Source organism: Anas platyrhynchos, chromosome 4 (genome assembly GCF_047663525.1).
Source record: "Anas platyrhynchos isolate ZD024472 breed Pekin duck chromosome 4, IASCAAS_PekinDuck_T2T, whole genome shotgun sequence".
In the NCBI taxonomy this organism is placed as follows: domain Eukaryota; kingdom Metazoa; phylum Chordata; class Aves; order Anseriformes; family Anatidae; genus Anas; species Anas platyrhynchos.
Genome location: NC_092590.1, coordinates 61,080,329 through 61,102,763, shown reverse-complemented (window position 1 = coordinate 61,102,763; position 22,435 = coordinate 61,080,329). Strand labels below are relative to the sequence as shown.

The 22,435-nt window shown below is 54.5% G+C and overlaps 1 protein-coding gene across 1 annotated transcript; it reads left to right on the top strand.

Moving 5' to 3' along the window:
• The first annotated feature begins 8,123 nt into the window (after positions 1–8,123).
• Positions 8,124–21,452, top strand: LOC113843504 (maestro heat-like repeat-containing protein family member 2B). The gene is made up of 38 exons (XM_072036787.1): positions 8,124–8,459; positions 8,794–8,916; positions 9,050–9,215; positions 9,418–9,516; positions 9,843–9,994; positions 10,334–10,477; positions 10,641–10,733; positions 11,027–11,096; positions 11,208–11,321; positions 11,408–11,481; positions 11,721–11,840; positions 11,982–12,089; positions 12,282–12,444; positions 12,567–12,749; positions 13,136–13,188; positions 13,403–13,510; positions 13,786–13,905; positions 14,037–14,159; positions 14,265–14,420; positions 14,659–14,781; positions 15,089–15,168; positions 15,381–15,519; positions 15,604–15,696; positions 15,955–16,059; positions 16,268–16,391; positions 16,753–16,865; positions 16,960–17,112; positions 17,343–17,497; positions 17,670–17,832; positions 18,100–18,287; positions 18,998–19,135; positions 19,333–19,444; positions 19,638–19,781; positions 19,984–20,166; positions 20,310–20,462; positions 20,599–20,721; positions 20,938–21,040; positions 21,349–21,452. Exons 1-38 carry the CDS (start codon positions 8,124–8,126, stop codon positions 21,435–21,437), a joined length of 4,986 nt encoding a protein of 1,661 aa, XP_071892888.1. The 3' UTR covers positions 21,438–21,452.
• The last annotated feature ends 983 nt before the right edge of the window (positions 21,453–22,435 follow it).

Here is a 22,435-nt window from a genome sequence, read left to right as displayed (position 1 = left end):
GTGCAGCAAGTAGCTCCACGGGAGTAACGGAGGGTTTCAGCCATGGTGCTGCAGCACTGCCTTAGCAGTCCTGGCTGCTCGCTGCCATCGCTGCAGTGCCCTCTCCCTTGTTGTGGCATGCTTGTTTGGGTAGTCACACAGCTCATCAGGCTGTGAAACTGATACGGCTAAAAAAGAGCCTAGCAACAACAACATAAAAGCAGTTTCTGAGCCTGTTTGGTTTCCCAACAAGGAAAACAGATGGAGCAGCACGAGGACGCAGACAAGCAACTGGAGACAGGACACTGTGTCAGCTGCCAGATCTCCTGAAAAGATCCATGACACATAGCAGCCTGACACTGCTTATACTGAATAAAGTTCAGCACTTGAATATGTCTGTGGAGAACCAGGAGCAAAGAAATACGTATTTTCTTGTAAAAGCTATTTTTTTCATTATGTATTTTTCCATACTAGCTGACTGATCCTACATAAAAGTGACATCCTGATTGATTTGGATACATTTACATGAATAATATTAGCTGTTCTTAGAAAAACACCTATTCAGCATTTTTTTTGCAGAGATACACATCATATGACATTAGCTTTACTTTTCCACAGATTCTAGTGGAAAGTAATTAATATCTTGGAGCAATTTTATTGTGAAGAATCCTAGACATTTTTCCTTTCTTTTAAAAGAAGGGAACGCTGCTCAGCATCCTGTGGGGGAGAATGATGGGCTAAGGACTGAGTCTTAAGAACAAATATTCTCTGAGAAGCAGGCAATGTCCTACAGCAAAGCATTTTGGTCTGCAGGAGCAGTAAAGCAGCAAAAAGCATTTCAAGTTTTCCAAAATGTAGCTGAAACACGGTGAACCTTGTGGAGGATATTAAATCAAATGAGAGTCTTATCTGCTTGTCTTTTTAATAGTGTATTTATTTGGATTTATTAAAATCTCAAATAACCTGAACAAAACTTGAGCAGCTCTGTTGCCTGATAGACATTCATACAACAGAAAGCTGTAATATCCCTCCTACACGTGCTGTAACCCTGAAGCTCTCCCATAGGTGTAGTTTTTATAAGCTTTCTGATCTACTTCTGTCAAATAAGCCACATTAACCAAGAGCTGATTGTTGGACTGCTGTAAGTTAACCATTAAGTCATTTGGACAGAAATGAGTTAGGGAGCACTTACATAAATTGTTTTCTTGGAAGATTAGGGTAGCAGGGAAGTGTTAACAGTCCAGCAGAGAGACATTGCTAGGAAGTTGAAGGTAATAATGTTTTGTAATCGCCAGGATGGATCTAGGAGAGGTTTGCTGCCTCTGCTTTACAAACGCTATGGAACAATACCCTGTGCAGATCCTGCAGGTGGTCTGTGGTAGTTTATTTGTAGCCACAGCTCCCCCCATCTCTGTTCTGACTGAGAGTAAATGCCACTGCTGGCTAATGCCGTGGTGATTAATACTACTGAACTGAAATATTCTCAGTAGTTAATACTACTAATAAGAAACAGCTAACAGGCATATTCATAACCTGCTTTATCATACTTTAACAATTTGCTTTTCTGAATTAATTCCACGATAGTTAAGATTGAAATCGGTGTCAGGACTTTCAAATCCATCTACCTATTTGATTGTTCTGAAATGTGTCCTGTTTCACAGGGTCAGTATGAAAAATGCTAACTCATTTCAGCACAAAGTTTTTAAGATGTAGTCTATCCTAGCAATCTTGCATTCACAAAATCATCCAGTTTTGCTTATGCCTATCATCTGGATGCTCCCTGGAGGAATCCTACTTTAGATTTATCTCAGCTCCAACATTGTGTTCCCCCTGGGGAAAAGGAGAAAGAGCAGGGTGTATAAAAGATGAGAATGCCAAGGGGAAAAACAGCAGTGGCAAAGGGACAGAAAAGCACAAGAGCTGACAGTTACAAAAGAAAAAGAAGCAGAAACAGAAGAAAGATGAAGAAAAATTAATCTTTCTGAACAGAGCCTCTTCTCAGACTTTCTAGAGGGATGTGGTTCTAAGGAGAAGATGGAAGAGTCACAGGAAGTAAGACTGAAAGAAAAATCACTTGAAGAAAAGGAACGGTATCACCTTCTTTTGACTTAATGCCCCCAACGAACATTTAATGTGCAAGCTTGTGTCTCTTCACCAGCACATTGGTATGAAATTACAAACCTCAGCCTAACTTATCCTATTTCTTGCTAATTTCCCTCTTTCTCCTTATGTTCTAAAATCCATGCAGCTCATGGCTGCATTCCCTATCCTGCACACAGGTATAGGCGATTTATGTGTTCCCACAAATGAACATTTACTTCTGATTTAAAATAATTTACAAGTTACCAATGTTGAGAAATCAATTTGAAACCACAAAGGAGAGAGGAACAGTGAGATAATATTTCACTGGAGGAAAAAGAATACAGAAGGAAAGCAAGGAATGGAACAAATTAAGAGGGAAGGCTGCAGGTGACACTTCGGTCAGGGAAAGAGCAAAGTGGCCATATGTTCTAGGTACAGCATCACAGAGCCTCCCAGGAGATGAGCCCAGATGCTCTGTAGAATGCAGTTGTGACTGTCATTGAGGCAGGGGGAATTAGAAAGAAAGAAGAAACAGGAACAGAAAAATTATTGGTGTTAAATACAAGATACCCTTGGCTGAGTCAAGATGAGAGCTAAGCGTTAGCATAAATTCTGAGCTTGCTGTTGTTCAGGGAGTGCAGCTTTCTGAGTTTCATCATCCTGTCTTTCAATACACGTCAGCATGATCCTTACCATCCCTGGTATCAGCAGTGAGCTGCTACACTGTATTTTTTATTTCCTCCATCAGCTTTGCTTTAGATTCAAATAGATCTGCTGCTACTGTCAGCAGCTCCATAAACCAGATCCGTGCTGGAATATTAACAAGGGCTTCTAATTTTGAAGGCGAGATAAGTAAGGTTTTCTTTATCACTTATAGTGTTCTTGTACCTTCAATGTTAAGACTCCCCCCCGAGTACAGATTCCCTAATTTGTAGGTAGGTCTTCACAGACAGAAATATGTGCATATTTTATATTGTCACATAAATAAATGTAGTTGTTGAAACTAGTGTTATAACCATCACCACCTCCAAAAAAAGTCCCAAAACGTTCAGCTATTTCCCATTCACATCAAATAGCTTATTAGAGACAGGAGCAGGGCAAAAGACTGTATTTTTGCTCTGTGTTTATTTGAAGTGTGCTCAAGTGATGATGCATGGGCCTGCAAAAATGACTTGGCTACCTTCTCTCCTTAACCCAGAGGAGGGGTGGATGCAATGTATTCATGCTACCAGGTAAACTTCTTACCGCAATGATCTTCCTGAAACCTGTAAGCAGTCCCTGTACAGTCAAGAGTCGAAGCCAAGACTGTCCCAAAAGTTCTGTATTCCACAACAGTTCTCTAAGAACCATCTATCTTTCTCGTTCAAAGTCCTAATACAAGAAAACTGCTTTAAGAACAGTTGCCAATGCTATTAAATAGCACCTGTTCTCTTAAGTCAACTGTGAAGAGTGTGATGCATGCAGACACTGCTGGTGAGGTACATCAGGGCAGATCTGGAGTCTGAGCCCAGCTCTGGAGCCCACAGTTTGAAGGGGATGTTGAGAAAGTGGAGAGGGCCCGTCCAAGGACCACCAAGATGGGGGCATCAAGGAGTGGTTGGTCATTGGCCATCAGCAAGCAACCAGGAGCAGCTGAGGGAGCTGAGCTTGCTCAGTCTGGAAAAGAAGAGCTAAGCAGCAATCTAGTAGCAGCCTACAGTGCTTGAAAGGGAGTCACAAGGACCCAAACTCTTCTCAGTAGGGACAGAAAATGCAACAAGGGGCAATGGACACAAATTGCAGATAGGGAAATGTGGGCTAGACAGAAAGAAAAACTCACTAGGAGGACACTGCAGCACTAGAGCAGATTCATACCACTGCTTCCTCAAGGAGACAGAGAAATCCCCATCCTCCAGGGTTTTCAAGGCTCACCCAGATAAAGCCAAGGCTGACCTGGTCTGGCACTGTTAATAGTCCCACTTCACATGGAGCATGGACAGCAGGATCTCCAAAGGTCCCTTCTGACCAATCTTTTTACAACTCTGTGATCCGAAATTAAAGCAGAAAGTCAGGAATGCTTTGAGAGCAGTTCAGTCACAGCAGAGTAAATTAAAAGATGGCATCAAATTATTGCTTAGCTAATGTCGCTGACATCTCAGGTGAGGTAACTATATCCAAGCAGCATAATTCGTAATCTTCAATGACAGCTTCAGTAAGAGTCCTACTAATGTAAGGTATGTGGATTTTAAATCACATTACCTTTTCAACTATAGAGATGTAATTACCTGTAGATTACTACTGGATATCTTCCATTATAGATGTCCAGACCAAGTTTCATTAATACACAAACAGCGCCATTTCTCATCTTTAGCAAGCAGGCACCTTTCCTTAACACTAAATTCACCTTTAAATAAAAGCACCAAGCAAACTAAAAAATTCATCTCCATCTAAAAACAAAGCTTCCCCCAAAATCTCCAAAAGTGAATGGAAAAGAAAAAGCAGCGAAGGGTAAGAAAAGGAAAACACTGATTAATGAGATTTGTTTGTTCTGGGGTGTGATCAAACAGACCAGCACCACAGTCAATGATAAAAGGAGGCAAAGTGCTGTGCAGACTGTTATATTCATCTGCTTAAAATTCACATGGTCTGAGTGCTAGAATAATTTGCTCCACACCATCTGGCAGATATAAGAAGTACGAATATGTAGTGGGGGGGAGGGCGCGAGGAAATTTTCTGCATTCCTGTAGGATGTAGAAATATTGTACTGGAGTTTGCGACTTAAATCATACATCACTGTTCAATGTATTAAACGCACAAATAAGCTGTAAACAATCCAGCAAATGCTAATTTTTAAACCATGTAGAAATAAACCTACAACATTAGTCTAATCCTACTCTTTGTATTTGAACTAGAATCTAATACAAGCCTTGAAATGCAATGCAGCAAGTAAGTGTGAGTATTACTCACTGGGCAGTGTGAATTGTGTATTGTCATCCATGCCCCAAACAGAGAGGATAACTGTTGTAGCTCTCAGCTAGACCTCTTAGCCTCTCTTATAAGACCAAATTTTAAAAATTCTGCCAAACAACTGTGAAATTCTCCAATGTCAGTCAAGAAGCAAATATTCCTAGAAGATTTAAGCTGCTGAGATATGTAGAATTAACTTGTATATCTCAAGGAAACGTGAAAGCCACTTTTCTAAATGTGTTTCTGTGTTCCCTCCACAGGAAATAGAGCATTCTTATACCTTTTACTTTCATAGTTAAGTGTGCAAGTTATGCAGCTTTTTCCTACTTTTGATACTTATTCAGCCCCTGGTATCAGCCAAAATGTTTGACAAAAAATTCACAAACTGCCCTGAATGCAGTCAGGCACCTCATGGGTGATGCACGAGACCTGAATCAACCACAAAGCCCAGGTGAACCTGAAGGAAAGACAGTTGTCCTGTCTTCTTGCATATTTTATCCCTTAGCTAACAATTTATTTTTTAAACTGAAGAAACTGTGTTATTTCTATATTTTTAATGATACTGAGATCACATGGCTGCCTATGCAGGTTTGATTCCCATAGAATAACTTGTCAGAGCGACCACTTCCCTAGGTTTTCTTTTACCTTTTATCACTGAAGAATTCTTAGGGGGCACCAAAGCTCGTATTGCATGTGGAGAACCAAATGTTGCTCTCAGATTAATACCTAGGGACCTGTATCTAACAAGACAGCAAGCAGTAGCTGAGGAGCTGTTTTCTCTGGTGAAGTAGATGCGGTGGTGAGACCCTGACCAACAGGCTCAGGAGGACTCAGATGAGACAGACAGAGATGTCCCTGGCCTGTCAGGCTCTCCTTTCTGTTTGGGAGGCCTTCATGTGTAATGTACCTGGGAGTCTGCCTGCTGTTGTGGCTTCTTTCCTTACCCTTGAAAGTGCAACCATGGCAGAGTGAGGAAGGGAACAGTCTCAGATAGTTAAAGCTAGATCTTCTGGACCCCACATCAGGCAGCTTCGAGAATTCCCTCCCTTTCAGTTTCAACCAATAAAACATATAAATTTGATCAGTTTATCAATACAAGCTGGTTGATTGAGCTACATATGTGGGAGCTGATGTTGTCACATTAAAATGCCTGAGAAAGAGTTAATCCTTATGCAAGAGTCCCAAGAGCGTTGCTCTATGACTACACATCTTAGACGACCAGAGTGTTTCCGCTTCCCCGGGCTGTTGCAAAGGATATTTAATTACAGCAATACTGCTGCCCCAGTGCTTTTACAGTGTTGCAAGGCAGCCATAAAGGCTGAGAAAGCATTCTCCTTCTAAGCTTCTGTTGTTAAGTGGCTTATAATGTTTCCAAAACGTGACCTTTAGAGCTGGATTTTATTGTGCTTGCATTCAGTCCAAAACTAATTTAATTAGGAAGTTCCAAGAAAAAACTGTTTACCAAGTATTGAGTCAGCTAGGTGGCAAAGAAGTACTTTTCAATTGCTGAAATAATTCTTCGAATGCACAAGAAAATTTTACAATAATAGAAAATTTTATTTGAGTTCAAGCATGCCACATATCACAGCTGAAGGATAACCTCATTGCATGCAACCCTTCTTCAGATTTCTCTGTCATTTATGGCCAGTTTTCTCCATCAGAAGTCTCCGACAGCGATTTCCAGACATTGGCTGTTCTTGTCTCCACTCAATGTCTGCCTCTTTACTCTTGCTAGCAAGTGGTGGCCAAATATCACTTCTAGAGCGGTGATGTCTCAGTATTCATAACGGTATTACAAGCCACTTCCACCCCATACGACCACATGGTAGTGGTGGTAGCTGGTCTTCAGTGCTTTGTAGTTCCTGAAAACTGATGGCATTTTAAAATATTTTTAACACTTTACTGGCTCGTGTCAGCACAGTATTGGTAGGGAAATATTGATTCAGCCAGATGAAGGGCTGAAAAGAGAGGAAAAGAGGAGGAAAACAGGGACTGGGAGGAGACTGAGCTGTTCAGTGTCAGAAGGTGTGGCCAGCTTGACGCTTGTGGTGAAGGACTGAAAGGCAGAGAGGAAGAAAATGGAGCAGTAGCTGCTGGTGGTCAGAACATGACAGAGTAGTGCAACTGAGTCTAAACATCACCTCTAGTGGTGACGGACACACAAAAACACAGACAGGGAGATTTTTAGGAGATGGGTGGCTGGGAACAGAAGATGACAGTGAGGGAGCTGCGGGCTCCTTTACTGATCCTTCTGCTACGCCATGGGCCCCTCTGCTGCTACAGCCATCCAAGGCTTTTGCTGTTACACCCCCTGCTGACCTGGACGTGCCTTTTGACCCAGGCCTATTGGCCTTGAAAAGGAAATGGATACGCTTTTCTTCGATCTGGGAAGAACGACGGGATACAGAAGGCCTGAAGACCGAGTTGCTTGACAACTTAAAGCCAGACATATTGTTCAAAAGGAATGGAAAATGGAGACTTGCATGTAATCAAGAAAAGGAATGGGAAATGGAGACTGTTTAGTAAGTTATGGAACTTAAAGGATTGTTTGTTACCTTTCCTGATTGTGCGTATGTACAGGCATACTTGGGTTTAGTATGTAAAGCAATGTGCTGTATATTTAGAAAATTGATGTTTGTGTGTGCGTGTTGGTGGAGCGTAGGCTCCCCGCACACCCAGCGCTGTTTACTTGCCTTTTCTACCTTTTAGAAATATTTGTTTTATAAACATTACAAAATTCAGATTGAGTTGAGGCCTCATTTATAACACTTTGGAGACTCAGGAGTTGGACTCAGTGATCCTCGTGGGTCCCTTCCAGCTCAGGACGTTCTGTGATTCTATGACCCCAGGGGAGAAGTGGTGAAAGGCGACAACCAGACCAAGATACGGTAGGTTTGCCAGGATGGATTTCGGTGCAGAAGTTTCCTCCTCAAGTCTACTTCAGCCATGAGCTAGGGGCGGCCCTCTGTGTGGTAACAGGCCCTGGTGCTGAGGTCACAGTGTATCCCTCCTACATCCCTCTGCCGTGCGTGCCAGCTGTGGCCCAGTTGCTTGTGGGGCCGGTAGGAGGAGGACCCAGAGAGAGCGTTGTGTCTATCTGGGGACATCCTGCTGCGATGGAGAGGCTGAGAGCCCTTAGCGGTGAGGGGCAGCGGGAGGGAGGTTGGGGGCTGAAGCAGGACCCTTCCCAGCAGGCTGCTTGGGGCTGTGTCTCCTGCGGAGATTTCTCTCCCAGCTGGCCAAGATCCTCGTCCCTACCATCGGTCCCTATCATCGGTGCGGCCAGCAGCACCGATGCCACCTGCTCCGTTCTTTCCTTCCTTCCAGGTGTGGGCTGCTGGCCCAGACGTAGCCGTCGCCAGGGCAGAGGCAGGGTGCCAGGGCCTGTCCCTGAAGCGGCCCCGACCTCTGCCAGTGTTGAGACTTTGCTAGAGCGCCTGCAAGACGAGGAGGTGAGCTGGGGGCTCCCCACCATGATGCAGGGGGGGGAGCAGGGGGAGCCTGTGCCTGGTGGCACCTCTGCCCTCCTGGTTTTCTCGTCCAGAAGCCCCGGCACAGGGCAGTGCCCAGCCTGGAGCTTCTCAAGGAGCAGTCCTTTGCCCGGGCCCCATCCCAAGGTCCCATGGCTGCCCAAGCCCAGAGGCCAGGGGCTTTGTGTCCCTATTGCAGCTTCCCAGCCCCAGCAGCACATCCCTAGGCTCTGCAGAGCGAGGGCGGGCAGCTGGCGGCGTGCTGGCAAGAGGAGCAAAGCAAGTGCAACTGATCCCTATGGTGCTCTGTCCCCAGGGTGACAGAGCGCAGACGTACTGCGCGCTGGAGAGCGTCTTGTGGGGTGATGACAGCTGCCTGCAGTGCGGTGTCGTCAACCGGCTGCTAGCAGAGGTGTCCTGGGACCTGACAGCTGACCAGGTGAGATGGTGCTCTTGGAAGGCGAGGGGAGCAGCCTGCCAGGCATTGGAGGGCAATGCGGAGCACACAGACAGGTTTTGCTGGCCTTGGGGCCCCACAGAGGCTCTTGAGCCAACCTGAGCCTCTTTTTCAGGGCGTGACGGAAGACACGAAGGTGGCTGCCAGTGACGTCTTGGTGGCTCTGGCCCGCTCCCACTTCAGCTTCGTGCTAGCCGAGCTCCTGGCCCAGCTGAATGCCCCAGGGCAGATCTCCAAGGAGTTCGTGCTCATCACTGTGGGCAAACTCCTCAGCACCAACGGTACGGTCCAGCACCGCCATCCTCCCTCCCTCCCTCCCCTCCCGCTTTGGGCCAGGCTGGGAGAGCTGGGATAGAAAGGGATCCTTCCCCTCTCCACGCAAGCCGTGCTGAGCTGGGGGGCACCGTGGCTGCAGCGCCTCCTCCCTCGCTGCCAGTGCCGGCTGGGGGCTCTGACCGTGGCCACTCTCCGTTCTCTTCGCAGCCCTGCAGTGCATCCCCTTCATGCGCGTGGTGCTGTTGGGGCTGCGCACCGTGGTGGGCCAGTTAGGGAGCGGCCGGATCCTGCGTGCTGCCTGCGGTGGTGAGTGGACCCTGGGGAGGGGCAGGGGCAGGGGCAGGGGCAGGGCAGCCCCTGGCACCTCGCTCTGGTCTCAGAGCGGGCATGGCGGGCCTGAGCCCACGCTGCTGCCATCCCAAAGCGTTGGGGGCACCTGGAAAGGGTGGGTGAAGGTTTCTGTGGGCTGGAGGTGAAGGTGCCCAGGAACTCCTGGGTCCCTTTGCTGCCTTCCTGGGCTTTCCTACCGGGTGAATGTGCCCTGATGGGCAAAAATGGGGCTTCCAGCAGGCTGGCGGGGGGTGCCGCTCCCTTCCCTGCTCCAGGCTCCTTTTTCTCTTCTCTTGGTGCAGCTCTGGAGCAGTGCGCCAAAGTGGTCAGCGTTTACATCTGCACCTGGAAAGGATGCTCCTTGCCTGCTCCGGAGAAGGAGCAGCTCTATGAAAACCTTGCCCAGGTGTTGTGCTCTGTGGCAAGCACCTTGCTGGACTGCCAGGAGGAAGAGGTGAGAAGTGCTGCTTTCCCAGCTGGGGACGGCAGCAGGGATGTCCCCTGTGCCTGTGCCTCTGTCTGTGCCCAGCGGGCTGGCTGCAGAAGGCCCCAGCCTGGCTCTGTGCCTGGGGCTGGGGGCTCCCTGCAGGGAAGCAGCTGAAGCCCAGGGCATTTGGGCAGGCAGGGCGGGGGGTGAGGGGTGGGGAAAACCTCTCTGCCCTCCAGAGCAAGCCCATCTCCTGCAGGGCAGAAGGGCGAGGGAGAGGGAGGGAAAAAGGGCAAGGGGAAGGCCTCTCTGTGGGCAGGGCAGACCTTCAGCCTTTGACGCTGGGTCTCCCCGCTTCCTCTCCAGGACAAGCAAGCTGTCATCGGGGCCATGACTCCCTTGATGCGTGTCCTCCTGCACAAGGAGGAGCACCGGGAGCATGTCTGGGAGCAGCTCCTCTGGCTCCTGCACCAGTACCGGACGGTCCAAGACGCCTCCAGGGTGACCAAGGTGAGGTGTGGCGCAGGGCCTGGCACGGCCGTGGGGTCTGTGCAAGTGGCACGAGGGCTCAGGGGCTGTTTGCACAGGGAGCTCTGTGGCTGTGCACAGTTGCTCCATTCGCAAGTGGCTTGACATGGCTTCGGCCCTTTCTTCCTCTCCTGTTCTCTTGCAGAGCCTCCTTTCTTTCCTGGAGGCCCTGGAGCAAGTTCAGATCCCCGTCCCCAAGGGCAAGTGTCTTGCCATCAGCAGTGTCGTGTACAGCGAGGTAAGGGGAGCCTGCAGCCACACAGCCACAGCAATTCCCTCTTGGCTGAGTCTCGGGAGGACTCCAGAGCCCCGAGTCTTTGAATGCTGCTCGGCCTCGGCTCCTGGGTGGCTCCCGGGTGCTCCAGACCTGTGTGTGGGTCCCTGGGGACGCTGTGGGGTGGGCTGGGTTTTGGCTGGGGGTCCTCTTGCCACGAGTGCCCAGGGAGATGAGAGCTGGCAGCGCCGTTTCTTTTCGGGCCCTCTCAATGCTGCTGGGACTTTCTCCACCATGTTCCCACCTTGTTCCCACAGCTCACTGCTGACACCAAAGAGCACAGCCAGGACCATAAGGCAGAGCTGAGCCAGTGCATCCTGCTGCAAGGTAAGGAGAGGAGCTGTGGCAATGCCCCGTGGTGTCCCGGCAGCTCTCTCCCAAAGCTCAGCAATGGGGGTAAGCTGCTTGCTAATGCAGGATGGGATTTCCTCCCCACAGCTCGCATCTGCCCAGAGGAGACGATCCTGTTCCTGGAGTCCCAGCTGGGCCACGAGAGGGAGGCCGTGCGCGTGGCAGCCCTGGGTCTGCTCGGTGCTCTGGCACGCTGTGACGGTCAGTACTGCGGGGTCAGGGCTTGGAGGGCTCTCTTCCGCCCTCTGGGCTGTGCCTCCACGCATGCCTCACTGGATCTCTTGCAGAGCCCGCTATGGCAGAGAAGCTGCCCCAGGTGGTGGAGGCTGTCAAGAGTGTGTGCAGGGACCCCAGCATCCGGGTGAGCTGCTTTGGGAAGGGACTGTGCCGTCGGGGTCGGGGTCGGGGTGGGAGAGCAACCTTTTCCCTCAGGGCAGAGGCAGAGCCTGGCAAGGCTGAACTAGAAGGGCTCGGACCTAGCCAGCCATTTCCCTGCTCCTTCGTGTTTACCGGAGGGAGGGCTGACAGCCAGAGGTGATGCCGCTGCCAGCGTGGGCAGGTCCCCGTGGCCCTGTGCTAAGCACACTTGACCCCTGGCAGGTGAGGAGGGCAGTTCTGCACTTCATCAGGGAGCTGCTCAGTGCCAATGCCCAGAGCTGCTCAGCGTGGGACATTGTGGGCTACATCTTCAGCGAGTTCAGCCGGAGCTCGAGCAGAAGGGTAAGGCCAGCGTGCAACATCTTCCCTGGGGAGATCTGCTGCCAGGAGGCTGGCATGGGAGCCTGCTGGGGCCACGCCTGAGCCTTCTGGGGCAGGAACTGAGAGCAAGCGGGGCGGGGGGTTCCCAATGTTGTCTTGCAGGCTGCGGGACTCCTGTCTGCCCAGGAAGCCCAGGAAGAAGGAGCTCTCCAAGGGCTGTGCATGGACGTCCTGGGGTCCCTGGACATCTCTGTGAGAGGGATGGCCAAAGTAAGTCCTCCTCTGTCCTGCTGCTGCTCCTCTCCTCCCCTCTCCTTCAGGCCATTTGTTCCTAGCCCCCTTTGCACACCTGAAAGCTCTGCCCCAGCATGCTCTGAAGTGCTCAGGGAGATGCACACCATCCTCCCCATCTCTGAGCTGAGGCAGAAATGCTGACGGGCTGAATTGTCTCATTGCCTACAGCTCCTGTGGCCGAGGCTGCTGATCTATGTGATGCCAGCCAAGTACACGGGCATGCTGATCCCCCTCTCGTGCTGTCTCCACGCCCTGGCTGAGAGAAATGAGCTGACAGCAGGGCACGAGCATCACGAACTGGATCCCGATGTCCTCAACGCCCTGTTGCAAGGTAGGAGTAGCAACTCCCCCAAGGAGCTCTGCTGACCTCGGGGTCTGCGTCCTGCAGGGACGGCAGCGTGGCAGGGCACGGTGTGGCTCGGCATCTCACCCAGCATTTCTTTCTCCCCGCAGACATGACGCTGACTCCGCACAACTTGCTGGCTCGCCTGCTGGTGGTGGCGGGGTCTCCTTTTGCGGGCAGTGAACTCCAAGCTGCTGCCTTGCTGGTGCTGCAGAGCCTCCACAGCAGGATCCACGCAGCTGTGGGGGCCACGTGGAACACCGAGATTCCCCTGCTGCTGCAGTACCTCCAAGGTAAAGTGCTGCTGGGGAGGGGGAGAGGGAGGGAGGGCATGGCAAGTCAGCTTCCCAGCATGGCTAAGGGGAATCCCCGCCTGGTGCCCAGAGCTTGTTCTGCTGCCGTTTCGTTTCTCTGCCCGGGAGCCAGCACTGAAGCTGGGGGGAGCGGTCCCACAGCGATCCATTCGTCCCGGCGCATGGATGGGGCCCTTCCCGTCCCCTTGGACAGCGTGCTGGTCCTGGTGGCACCTCCATGGCCCTGCTGGGGCGGTGCTTGTGGGGAGGGACGGACGGCTGCCTCTGGAGCGGGTGCAGCCACCAGCTTCCCTGGGCCAGGCCAGCTTTGCAGCAGCTCTTCTGTTGTGGCTTGGTCCCAAGCAAGGTTTTTGTCTTCTTGCTAGGAGGAAAGGGGAACATCCCAGACGCTGCCGAGTGGGAGCGCCGTCTGCTTCAGGTACTGCAGCCCTGGGAGGCGTAGCATAGAGAGGTGGCAGGGGTGTTTCCCAGGCACCCCACTCCTCCTCCTCCTCCTGCATCTGTCTCCCTTCTCCCACGGGCCACAGCTCTCGTGGAAGGCCACTCTGGCGTGGCCGTGTGCCTTGGCACTGCCTCTTCCTGCTTGTCAAAGGCCAAGAAGCATTCGCTTCCTCTCCTGTTCTCTCCTGCAGTTCCTGAGGGCATCCCTGGAAACCATCGGGGACGACGCCTGGATCAAGCGCCTGAGCTGTGTGCTGAGCCAGCGGCTGGACAGCTCTCCCAGCAGCTCTGGGGAGAAGGTCGGTTCCCTGCCCGGCTCTCCCCTGGCAGCGCAGCCACGGGGCCCCCGCCCACGTGCGGGGCTGGGGCTGGGGCTGCAGGCGGTGCTTGCCCACGAGGGCTGTCTGCGCTGCTTCCCCGGCCCTTGCCCCCCGCGGCCTTTCCCTCCTCTCGTGCTGAGCGGGGCTGGCGAAAGCCCATCCCTGCGTCCGGGCTCTGCTGCTCCCCGTGCGCTGGCCCCGTTGCAGCACGCCAGGCTGTTGCTGCATCTCGGGCTCGGCTTGTTCCCTTGCAGGCTTTCCTATACAAGGCTCTTGGGACGACGCTGGCAGCTTGTCAGGAACTCCCACACGTCCAAGAGAACCTGCTGCACCATCTGATGAGAGCACAACCTGAGGAGCCATCTGAGGCCCAGGTGAGCTTCCCTGCTCTGTCCCTGGGCCCTGCTCCAGGCCTTTTCCAGCTCCTCATCGCTGCCCGCCACTGTGGCTGGCCATGACTGAACGGCTGGGCCCATGCCGACTGTCCCTCGGTCTCTTGTTGCAGGGAATCATTTCTCTCGTCTGCCAAGCCGCCGACAGCCACTTCGGCCTGGTCTTGGAGACTTTAACAACATTTGCTGCCACCTTGTGCAGTGGCCGGGGCTTGAGGGTTTCCAGACGCAGGAAGGTGAGGTGTTTGGGGTTTCCCTCCCTGGCTGTCTTCCACCTGCTTTTCATTGTGGGCTGTGGGGGGCCATGGGGCGGACGTCTCACAGCATCTCTTGCAACGCAGACGCCCCAGGCCAGCAGGAGAGCTGAGGCCACTTGCAGTGCTGTCATGCTCGCCCACAGCAGCATGGCACTGCGTGCCTCCAAGGAACAACTGCTCGCCCATGTGGAGGCAGACATCGCGGGCAACATCCTGCTGCTCTCCATCTCCAGCAGCCAGGTGAGAGCTCGGGGCGTGTAGGGGCAGGGCTGCTGGGTGCAGTCCCAGCTCCAAGCCCTCCGTGCTAGGGCATCCTGAGAGGGGCCGTCTCTTTCCAAAGGTCCCCCGAGGAATGGTTTGTCCCAGCAGGAAGATCCAAGCCCTTCCCCTAGATTTCCCCCGCGTGCACATGTTCCTCTCGCAGCCCGTGGCCCTTCCTCCAGTTCCAAGGGTTTTCTTCTTCTCTCTTGGGCCCCAGAACTTGCAGACCAATCTTGCCGTGGCGCAGAGCATCCTTGAGGTCGGCTGTGCCGTCCAAGCTGTGGGGAACTTGGGCAGCTTCCATCCTGTCCTGAAGCAAAAGCTGCTGCTGATCCTGCAGGTGAGTGCCCAGAGCCAGGGCTGTCTTGCAGGGGAGTTTGGGGCCATGCCAGGAGGCAGGAAGGTCTCCCTCAGCCGCGTGGGAGCTCCTGAGCTCCTGGAGCCGTGTCCCCAGCTGGTGGGGGGGCCCTTGGGTGCTGGCAGGCAGTGGCCATGGCTGGGCAGCCGCTGGGGAGCTGCTCCATCCTGCAGCGCCCCTGTGGGAGCTCCTGAGTGCTGCAGCCAGTGTCTGGCAGGAGTGCCCGTCCCCGGGCAGGGTGCGAGAGCTCTCCTGTGCCCAATGCCCACTTGGCAACTTTCTCTTGCAGAACTTGATGAAGACGACTCTCTGGGACTTCCCGGCAGCGTCCCTGCACCTGAAGGTGATTCTGGCCCTGGAGCAGTGGAGGTAAGAGCGAGGAGCTGCGGGGGCTGTGAGGCGGGATGATGTTCCTCCTGTCGGGGAGCTCCCAAAGAGCAGCATTCCCTGACACAGCCTAGGCTGGCTGGATTTGGGGCTGTTGATGAGGACAAGCCCAGATGCCATGTGACCCTCTCTGCAGAGCGCTAGGAACTCCTCTTATATTTTTTTTCCCTCGTCTTGTTTTTTCCCCTTGCCAGCAAGCTGGAGACCTCGTTCAGCAGCGAGGAAATTTTCAGCCTGCTGTCTGACTGCTGCCAGGCCATCCTGCCACTTCCCTCAGCGGCTGAGCAGATTGGGAAGATCAGGAACGCAGAGCAGGCAGTGCTGCAGCTCCAGGTAACTTGCTGTCCCTTCCCAGCACAAGCTGTGTGCTGGCAGCAGCCGTGATCCTGCATCTCCGTCCCTCTCCTCCGCTTTCAGTCCCTGCACATGGCCACGAAGGCTCTGGGCCGGCTCATGGCAGTCCTGCTGAAGACAAAGCCAAGCCCTGTGGACTTTGTAGACATCGCCGGGGTGAGTATCCATGGGGTGCTGGAGGCCAAGAAGTGGGCCCTGCAGGGGGGAAAGCCAAGAGGCAGCCCCTGGCTGGCTGCAGCAGGGAGCTGGCTGCAGGGAAAAGCTCCTGGGTGGGAGCAGGTGCATCTGAAGAGAGTGGGGCAGTGCCGCAGGGCAGGCCCTCAGGGCAAGTGCCAGGAAGGGAGGGGAGGGAAATGGAGAGGGATGGCGGGAAGGGAAAGATGCCCCTTGGCAGACAGAGCTGCTCTGCCCCAGGTGCTGTGGTTCTGGCTCTCCTCGGACAAGCCGTGGGTGTGCAAGAGGGCCCTGCAGGTCTGCGCCCAGCTGCTGGAGGACTGCAGAGATGGAGTGGCTTTTCAGGTGAGGAAGGATGCCCAGCGTGTGCCCCCAGCTGCAAGGGGGCCTGGCAGGGCAGCTCTGCCCAGCTGTGCACGGGCTGTGGGGTCCCCCAGCGAAGCGCTCTGGGGTGGCCCCTGTGCCCAGTCCTGGCCTGAGCAGGGCGCGGCTGGGAGAAGCAAGGGAGTGCTGGGGCCACCTCCAGCCCTTGTTCTTCCTCTCGCCCCTGCAGACAAGAGGTGCCTACCTGCCGTTTGGCGCCTTGGCGGGATTGCTGGGGCCTCTGACCTGTGAGCCCATGAGCAGCTCCCGCCAGCTGGCCGCTGCCTGCCTCAGCTCCCTTCTCCACATCCAAGGTGAGTGTGAGTAGAGCAGGCGCCTGCCGGCCCTCTGCCCCGCCTGGCCCTAGCGGGATCCCCCGCGGGGGCTGGGCCCTGCCGCCAGGAGGGAAAGGAGAGGCACGGTGCTCGGCTGCTGTCCTGTCCCCAGCCTGTTCGTCCTCCACCTCCCCAGCCAGCTGGGGAGGGATCCTGGCAGAGGGCCACCCAGTGCCACCTGCCAGCAGCGTTTCCTGCAGCCGGGGGCACTCAGAACCTGGCAAGGGCCATCCCGCTGCAGCGAGTTCAAGACTGACTCCCCTGGCCTTCAGCAAAGGCTGGGAAGGGAAGTTCAGTTGCCCTAAGTGGGACTTCCCTTTTCTCCCCGTGCTCGTTCCAGCCAAGGCCACGAACAGGCTGTTGGAGACAGACGACCCTGCGAGCTTGTGTGAGGGGCTGAGTGCTCGCAGCAACACCTCTCAGCAGCTCCGGACCTCCATCCAAATCGCAGAGGTAAGGAGTGCCCTCAAGCTTGCCTTATGTTCTGAAGAGCTGGAGCGGAGCCGTGACGGGATCTCGATCTCTCCTGGTTCCTGCATCTTTCCAGGTCGTTTGCAAAAACGTCCCCAAAAAACAGGCTGCAGACTTCATGAATGCCATCCAGGAGCCCTTCCGGCGTGCCAGAGGAAGCCGCGTGTGTGCTGCAGGCCACTGGATGCTCACCTTTCTGGAAACCTGGGGAAAGGACATTGGTCCAGACGTAAGAGACCTTTTTCCATGCCTTGGACTTTCTCGCTTTGGCTGTCGCACCACACATCTTGCCGGTTGTGTGCTAAAGAAGCTCTCGGGGCAGAGTCAGGGCTCGGGCAGGGTGCTAGGGGTGAAATTTCGCCTTCGAGCGTGAAAGCGTGGCAAGGGAGCAGGCGTGGCTCATGGGCTGAACGTCCATGTTCCCGTGCCAAGACGTTCTTTCTCCCCTGCTTCTTTCAGGTGCGAGGAATCGTCTCCGCCCTGCACACCTGCACAGAGTCCATGCTGGAGCCCTCGTTCGTGTACTTTGTGCAGCAAGCGGTGCTGATCCTGGCCCGCCATCACCGGGAGCTCACGATAAACGTCATCCTTGAGAAGTTTGTGCCTCTGGACAGGTACATGCGCTCCTCCCTTTCCTGCTGGGCTCAGAGAGCCGTAGCTTGCCTCCCCTCCCCTAGGGCGATCCAAGGGGAGCAGCAGCTCCTTCTCCTCCAGCCAAATGTCGGAGGTGTGCTTGTAGCACTGGTAACAGAGCATACAGGCTCATGGTTGCACATCTCTTGGCAGAAACACACTGGAGCTGTGGAGGACTCTGGGGAGAGCCAGCATTGGCCTCGGTGTGCTGAAGCACTTAGCGAGGAAGCTGAACAGAGTGGGAGACGACAGCTCCCAGCCCAGCTCGCCCACTCGCAGGCTGCACGCCCACCAGCCTTCTCCGGAGTCCTTGACTGTACGTTCGGTGGCAGAGGCTTTGTGCCTGCTCCCCCACTCCCAGTCCGAGGGCAAGGCGTTGGGTGCCCTTTGCAAGCGTCTCTGCTGCAGTGTCTCAGCAGTAGCAGTTCGGGACGGCCGGGACAGCCGCTGCTCCCAGGCTGCAAGGCTGTCCCGGAGACGGGGCGTGCAGGCAGTAGAAGTGCCCCAGGCAGCCAGCGGGCCGGGGCTGGTGGCAAAGCTCTTGTTTAACAGGTGCTTGTCGGGTGCTCTCATTTCCCTGCAGGTCACCCGTGCCATCTCCGTAATGGTGTCCGTGCAGTCCAAGGAGGGGGTCCAGTGCTTGCTTCCCTCCCTCCTCCCTGGGCTCCTGCTGCAGCTCAGCAAGGCACTGGGGGAAGAGATGCTGTCTGCGCCCCTCAGCCCCTGGAGAGGGCACGCTGAGGATCAGCGGCAAGAGGGCAACGTGTGCAGGTCAGGAGCAGGAGGGGCAGGGCAAGGGGTCTTGAATTGCCTAGCCAAGCATGCTTGGTTGTTTCCTGTCCTGCTTCCTAGGCGGGAGGCCACTTGAGGCTGCAGATTTGCTTTTTTCCTCCCATCCCTGTTTGTTTGGGGCTTTCTTTTCTCTGTTTTTCTCTCTGTCATTCTTGCACGATGGCTTGTGCAAAGTTGGTTTTCACTGTGGTAGAGATGTCTGTGTGCTGAGGGTCTTCCTGGGCGGTGACTCCCAGGGAGCACAAGCACAGCTGCCACATCCTCGCAGGGTTTGTGGCCCAGCTCTGGCCACGGGCAGCTGTGCTTTCCTGCCGTGGAGGCTCTGCCGGTGTAATTCCCGGCCTGTCAGGGTGCACCAAGCATTGCACTCAGGCGGTGCTGCCTCCCTGGGGAGGTTTGAGTGCTCACATCAGTCCCCCCACAACACAACACAACACAACAGGGCACCTTGCCAGGGCTTAAATAGACAGTTGCTTTTTTGGCCGGCTTTTGCCACAGACCTGGTGGCTACAGAGCGTTGCCTCTGCACTTCTTTGCCTCTCTCTCCATCGCTGGAGCTTGGGATGAGTGAAGAAGCGGCTCGTAAAGCTGCTGAGCATTCTTGCTCTGCTAAGTCCCTGTAAGTTCTGTAAGATCCCTGCGGAACACTGCTCTGATCTGAGACTTCTCTGGCTCTTGCTCTTTCCCAGGCCTTTCTGCAAAACTCTCACGGCAGTGCTGAGCAAATGCACTGAGAAGAGCTGGCTGAGGCCGTTCTGGAGGCAGAAAATGTCGGCGCTGCTGGAGAGCCCCCGCACTTATGCCGAGGGCATGTGCCTCCTGACGAGGTGAGAGCCCCAGGGCAGCATCTCGCCTTCCTCTCGGTGGCTGCGCCCAGGGGAACGGCTGCCGGGGCCCGTTCCTGCGTGCTCGGGGAGCTCTGTGCAGGGCAGAGCAGTGCCTGTGCTGGAGGAGGGGAAGTCCGCGGTGGCAGCCTGCAGCCTTCCCACTTGACCGGGCGTTGCCCCTTGTGCTCTTTGTGCAGTGTCCTGCTCCGTGCCCAGCTCATCTCCCAGGAGCTGATTGAGATCTTCTCCCAGTGGCTGCACCACCCATCAGCAAACCTGCAGCTGACGGCCATGGCTTTCTTTGCTGAGGTGAGGCAGTAGGAGGGCAGGGGGGCTCCCCAGGGCTTTTCTGAAAGACATTGCTGCTTGGGCTGCCTCTTGCTGTGGGGAGAGATGAGAAGCAAGCGTCCCCATCGAGACTCCTTTGTGCGAAGCCTGCTTGTGTGCTGTGCCTGGGCTGAGGTTGTGTCCTGACTCTCGTGGCTGTGTTGCTCTGTTGCAGCTGATGAAGGAGCCGCCTCTTGAGAAGAGGAACGTCCTGAAGATTCTGCGTGTCTTGGCTGAGAAAGCACAGCACCGAAGCAGCACCATAAGGCAGCTGGCAGCGAGAGCTCTGGGCAACGCAGCCGGCAGCATGCCCGTGGAGGTGAGACGGATTTCCCTGCACTCTGACTGCAGGGATATTCCCCTCCCTAGCAAGACCCTGGGGGAGAGCTGCTTCAAGGGCCTGGACAGAGCGGCAAAGGCAAAAGCAGGGCTCCTTTCCCTGATGCCAGCAGGGCTGCCGAGGGCAAATTGGGTGCCAAACGTCAGAGTAAAAAAGTCTGTGCACGTCTTTGGCTTTGCAGGTGCGGAAGCACGGGAGACAAGTTGTCCAGGTGCTGCAACAGAGCCTGGCGGACACTGCCTGTCCCGAGGTGGTTGCAGAAAGCATGCTGGCGCTAGCTGAGCTCGTGAGGGTGCTGCAGGCAGTGAACTTGGGATCGGCCTTTGAAGACATCGCCAGGGCCACCAAGATGTTCTTCGAGTCTGTGAGTGAAGCCAGCTCTTGCTGCCGCTGCTCTGAGAAGCGTGGGATGGGCAGGGGCCTGCACGCGCCGCCTGGATGGCCTCTGCTGGCTGAGTGCCTGCTTCGGCCTCGTTACCCAGCTGACAAACGGCTTTCTGCTTGCAGGAAGAAGAGTACCTTCGCTACTCGGCCTTGCGCCTCTATTCAGTCCTGGCCTCCTCAGCCTCGAGCAAGCGGTCGTTCTTTGCCGGAGAAGTGGCGGAAACATGGGTCAGCCTTTTCCTGCACCTCCGGGATCCCGACTTTGCAGTTGCCAGCGTAAGTGCCCTTGGAGCTTGCTCCCAAAGCCCCAGAAAGCTGCGTGGCCACGGCCGAGGCATGGCTGGCTGAGCTCCCTGGGCAGGTCCCACACACGCTGCTGGAGGAGGAATGACGGCACAACTCTCTTCTTCAGATGTGCAAGATCACCTTCAGGCTCTGTGTTCCATTTATGGGGCTGAGGCGGCCACGGGAGATCATCTCTCTCTGCAAGAGGCTGGGTGCACAAGAGCTGCAGGATGCGCTCTGCACTCACCTGGTAAGTAAGCTGTGCTCCAGCGAGACGTCAGGGCCCTGCCCGGGCTCCCTCAGGGGAGTGCGCGGTGCTGCATGTGGGGCTGGCCGGGACTGGGCCATGGCCATCCCTCCTGGCCACCCACTGCCTCTCCCCTTCCCCCTGTCCCAGCTGGCTGAGGGGCAACAGAAGGCATCTTTTTGGACCCCCGTGAACTTGTGCCTTCCTGTCTTGCCCTAGGCCAGATACGCCCCCCCAAAGTTGGAGAGGCTCCGTACCATAGCCAGGAGAGGCTTCCTAGAGAACGGGCAGAGGCTGCACCCATCGACCTTCGAAATCCCTGGTGAGAGCCCGTACTGGAACTTCCCGCTCCCTTTCCTGACCAGAGAGCTGTAGGGGCCTCTGCTTTCTCTTTCGTCTTTCCTCCGGGCCCTGCCTTTGCAGAACAGGGCAGACACCGTGCTGTGTCCCATGGCTGAAGATGGGGTAGACAGGGACGCAGGGCTTTTCCTTGCAACCTGCCTCCGAGTTCCTTCAAAAGCTTGAGCAACCATCAAGGAGTGATCTGGAGAATCTGGAGAGCAGCTCCAGGGTGGCAGGGGGCACAGCTGCCTGGGCTGGCTGCTCACAGCTCTGTCTGTCTTGTTGCAGCTTTCCAGGGCCCGAGCAGCACTCAGGACACCCGAGCGTGGAGAAGGCAGACAAGGCCCTCTGTGGCTGTGGCACCCTGTGGACAATAAAACTCTGTACATGTACGTGGTCTCACCGCTCGCTGTGTCCTTGGGGAAATCCAACTCAACGTGGCCTCCCCTCTGCGGACAAAGGGTCTTTTTCGTAGGGCCAGGGGGGCACGTTGGGGCCTGTGGGGAAAAGCCTGGCAGGATGCACAAATGGGTTCTGCAGGAGCTGGTGGACCTAACCGTGAGGCCTCCCAGGGTTATCCAGCAAACGTCACCGTGATCAGGAGAGGCTGCTGGCAAACGGGAGAAAGCAAATGTCGCCCCTCCAAATTTGTTTATTCCCTGAAAAAGAAACTACTTGCCACTCCTGTTCCCAACGTGTCCATTTCGTGAGAAGCGCAGAGAACGTATACTACTAGTACTACCTGAACCTTATGTCTACGTATACTACTACCTGGATCTTACCTTTTTCCCCCAGGTTTCACTAAAGCGCCCTTTGCACCCTTTGCACCTTCCAGGAACTCATCTTGGGCATCTTTGGAAAACTGCTCTCCAAAGCAGTTCTCAACATGCGCTTCTGGGATGGTTTTACTCGGGTGGGCAGCTGAGCTCCACCACAACCGCTCTCTCACTCCCCCTCCTCCAAGAGGAACAGGGAGAAAAGAGGATGCAAAGGGCTTGAGGGTTGAGATAAGGACGGGGAGATTGCTCAACAATTATCGTGACAGGCAAAACAGAGTAGGGAGACAGTGAAAATGCTGGAGACTGTGAGGAGAAGGTGTGATGTTGCCATTGAGACAGGGCTGGGCCACAGGGCCCTGACATCTCGCTGGAGCACAGCTTACTTACCAGGTAACTGCAGAGCGCATCCTGCATCTGGGGACTGGTGTACAGCCACTGCAGGAGAAACACTCTCTGTGGGATTGTACAGAGCAGGAATCTCAGCCACTCCTATCAAAGCAAACGTCAACCTGTAGGTAGGCCATTCACAAGCCTAAAATGACTGCTGCTTCCATCTTTACCTCATGGAAGAGGATGGAGTTTGGAAAAATGAAGAA

Excerpts from the sequence above, each read along its gene's own strand:
- LOC113843504 (XM_072036787.1), top strand. The coding sequence starts at position 8,124 with ATGGAGAGGCTGAGAGCCCTTAGCGGTGAGGGGCAGCGGGAGGGAGGT. Across the intron at positions 8,460-8,793 it reads AGCGCCTGCAAGACGAGGAG|GGTGACAGAGCGCAGACGTA; the intron begins GTGAGCTGGGGG and ends CTCTGTCCCCAG. Across the intron at positions 21,041-21,348 it reads ATCGACCTTCGAAATCCCTG|CTTTCCAGGGCCCGAGCAGC; the intron begins GTGAGAGCCCGT and ends GTCTTGTTGCAG.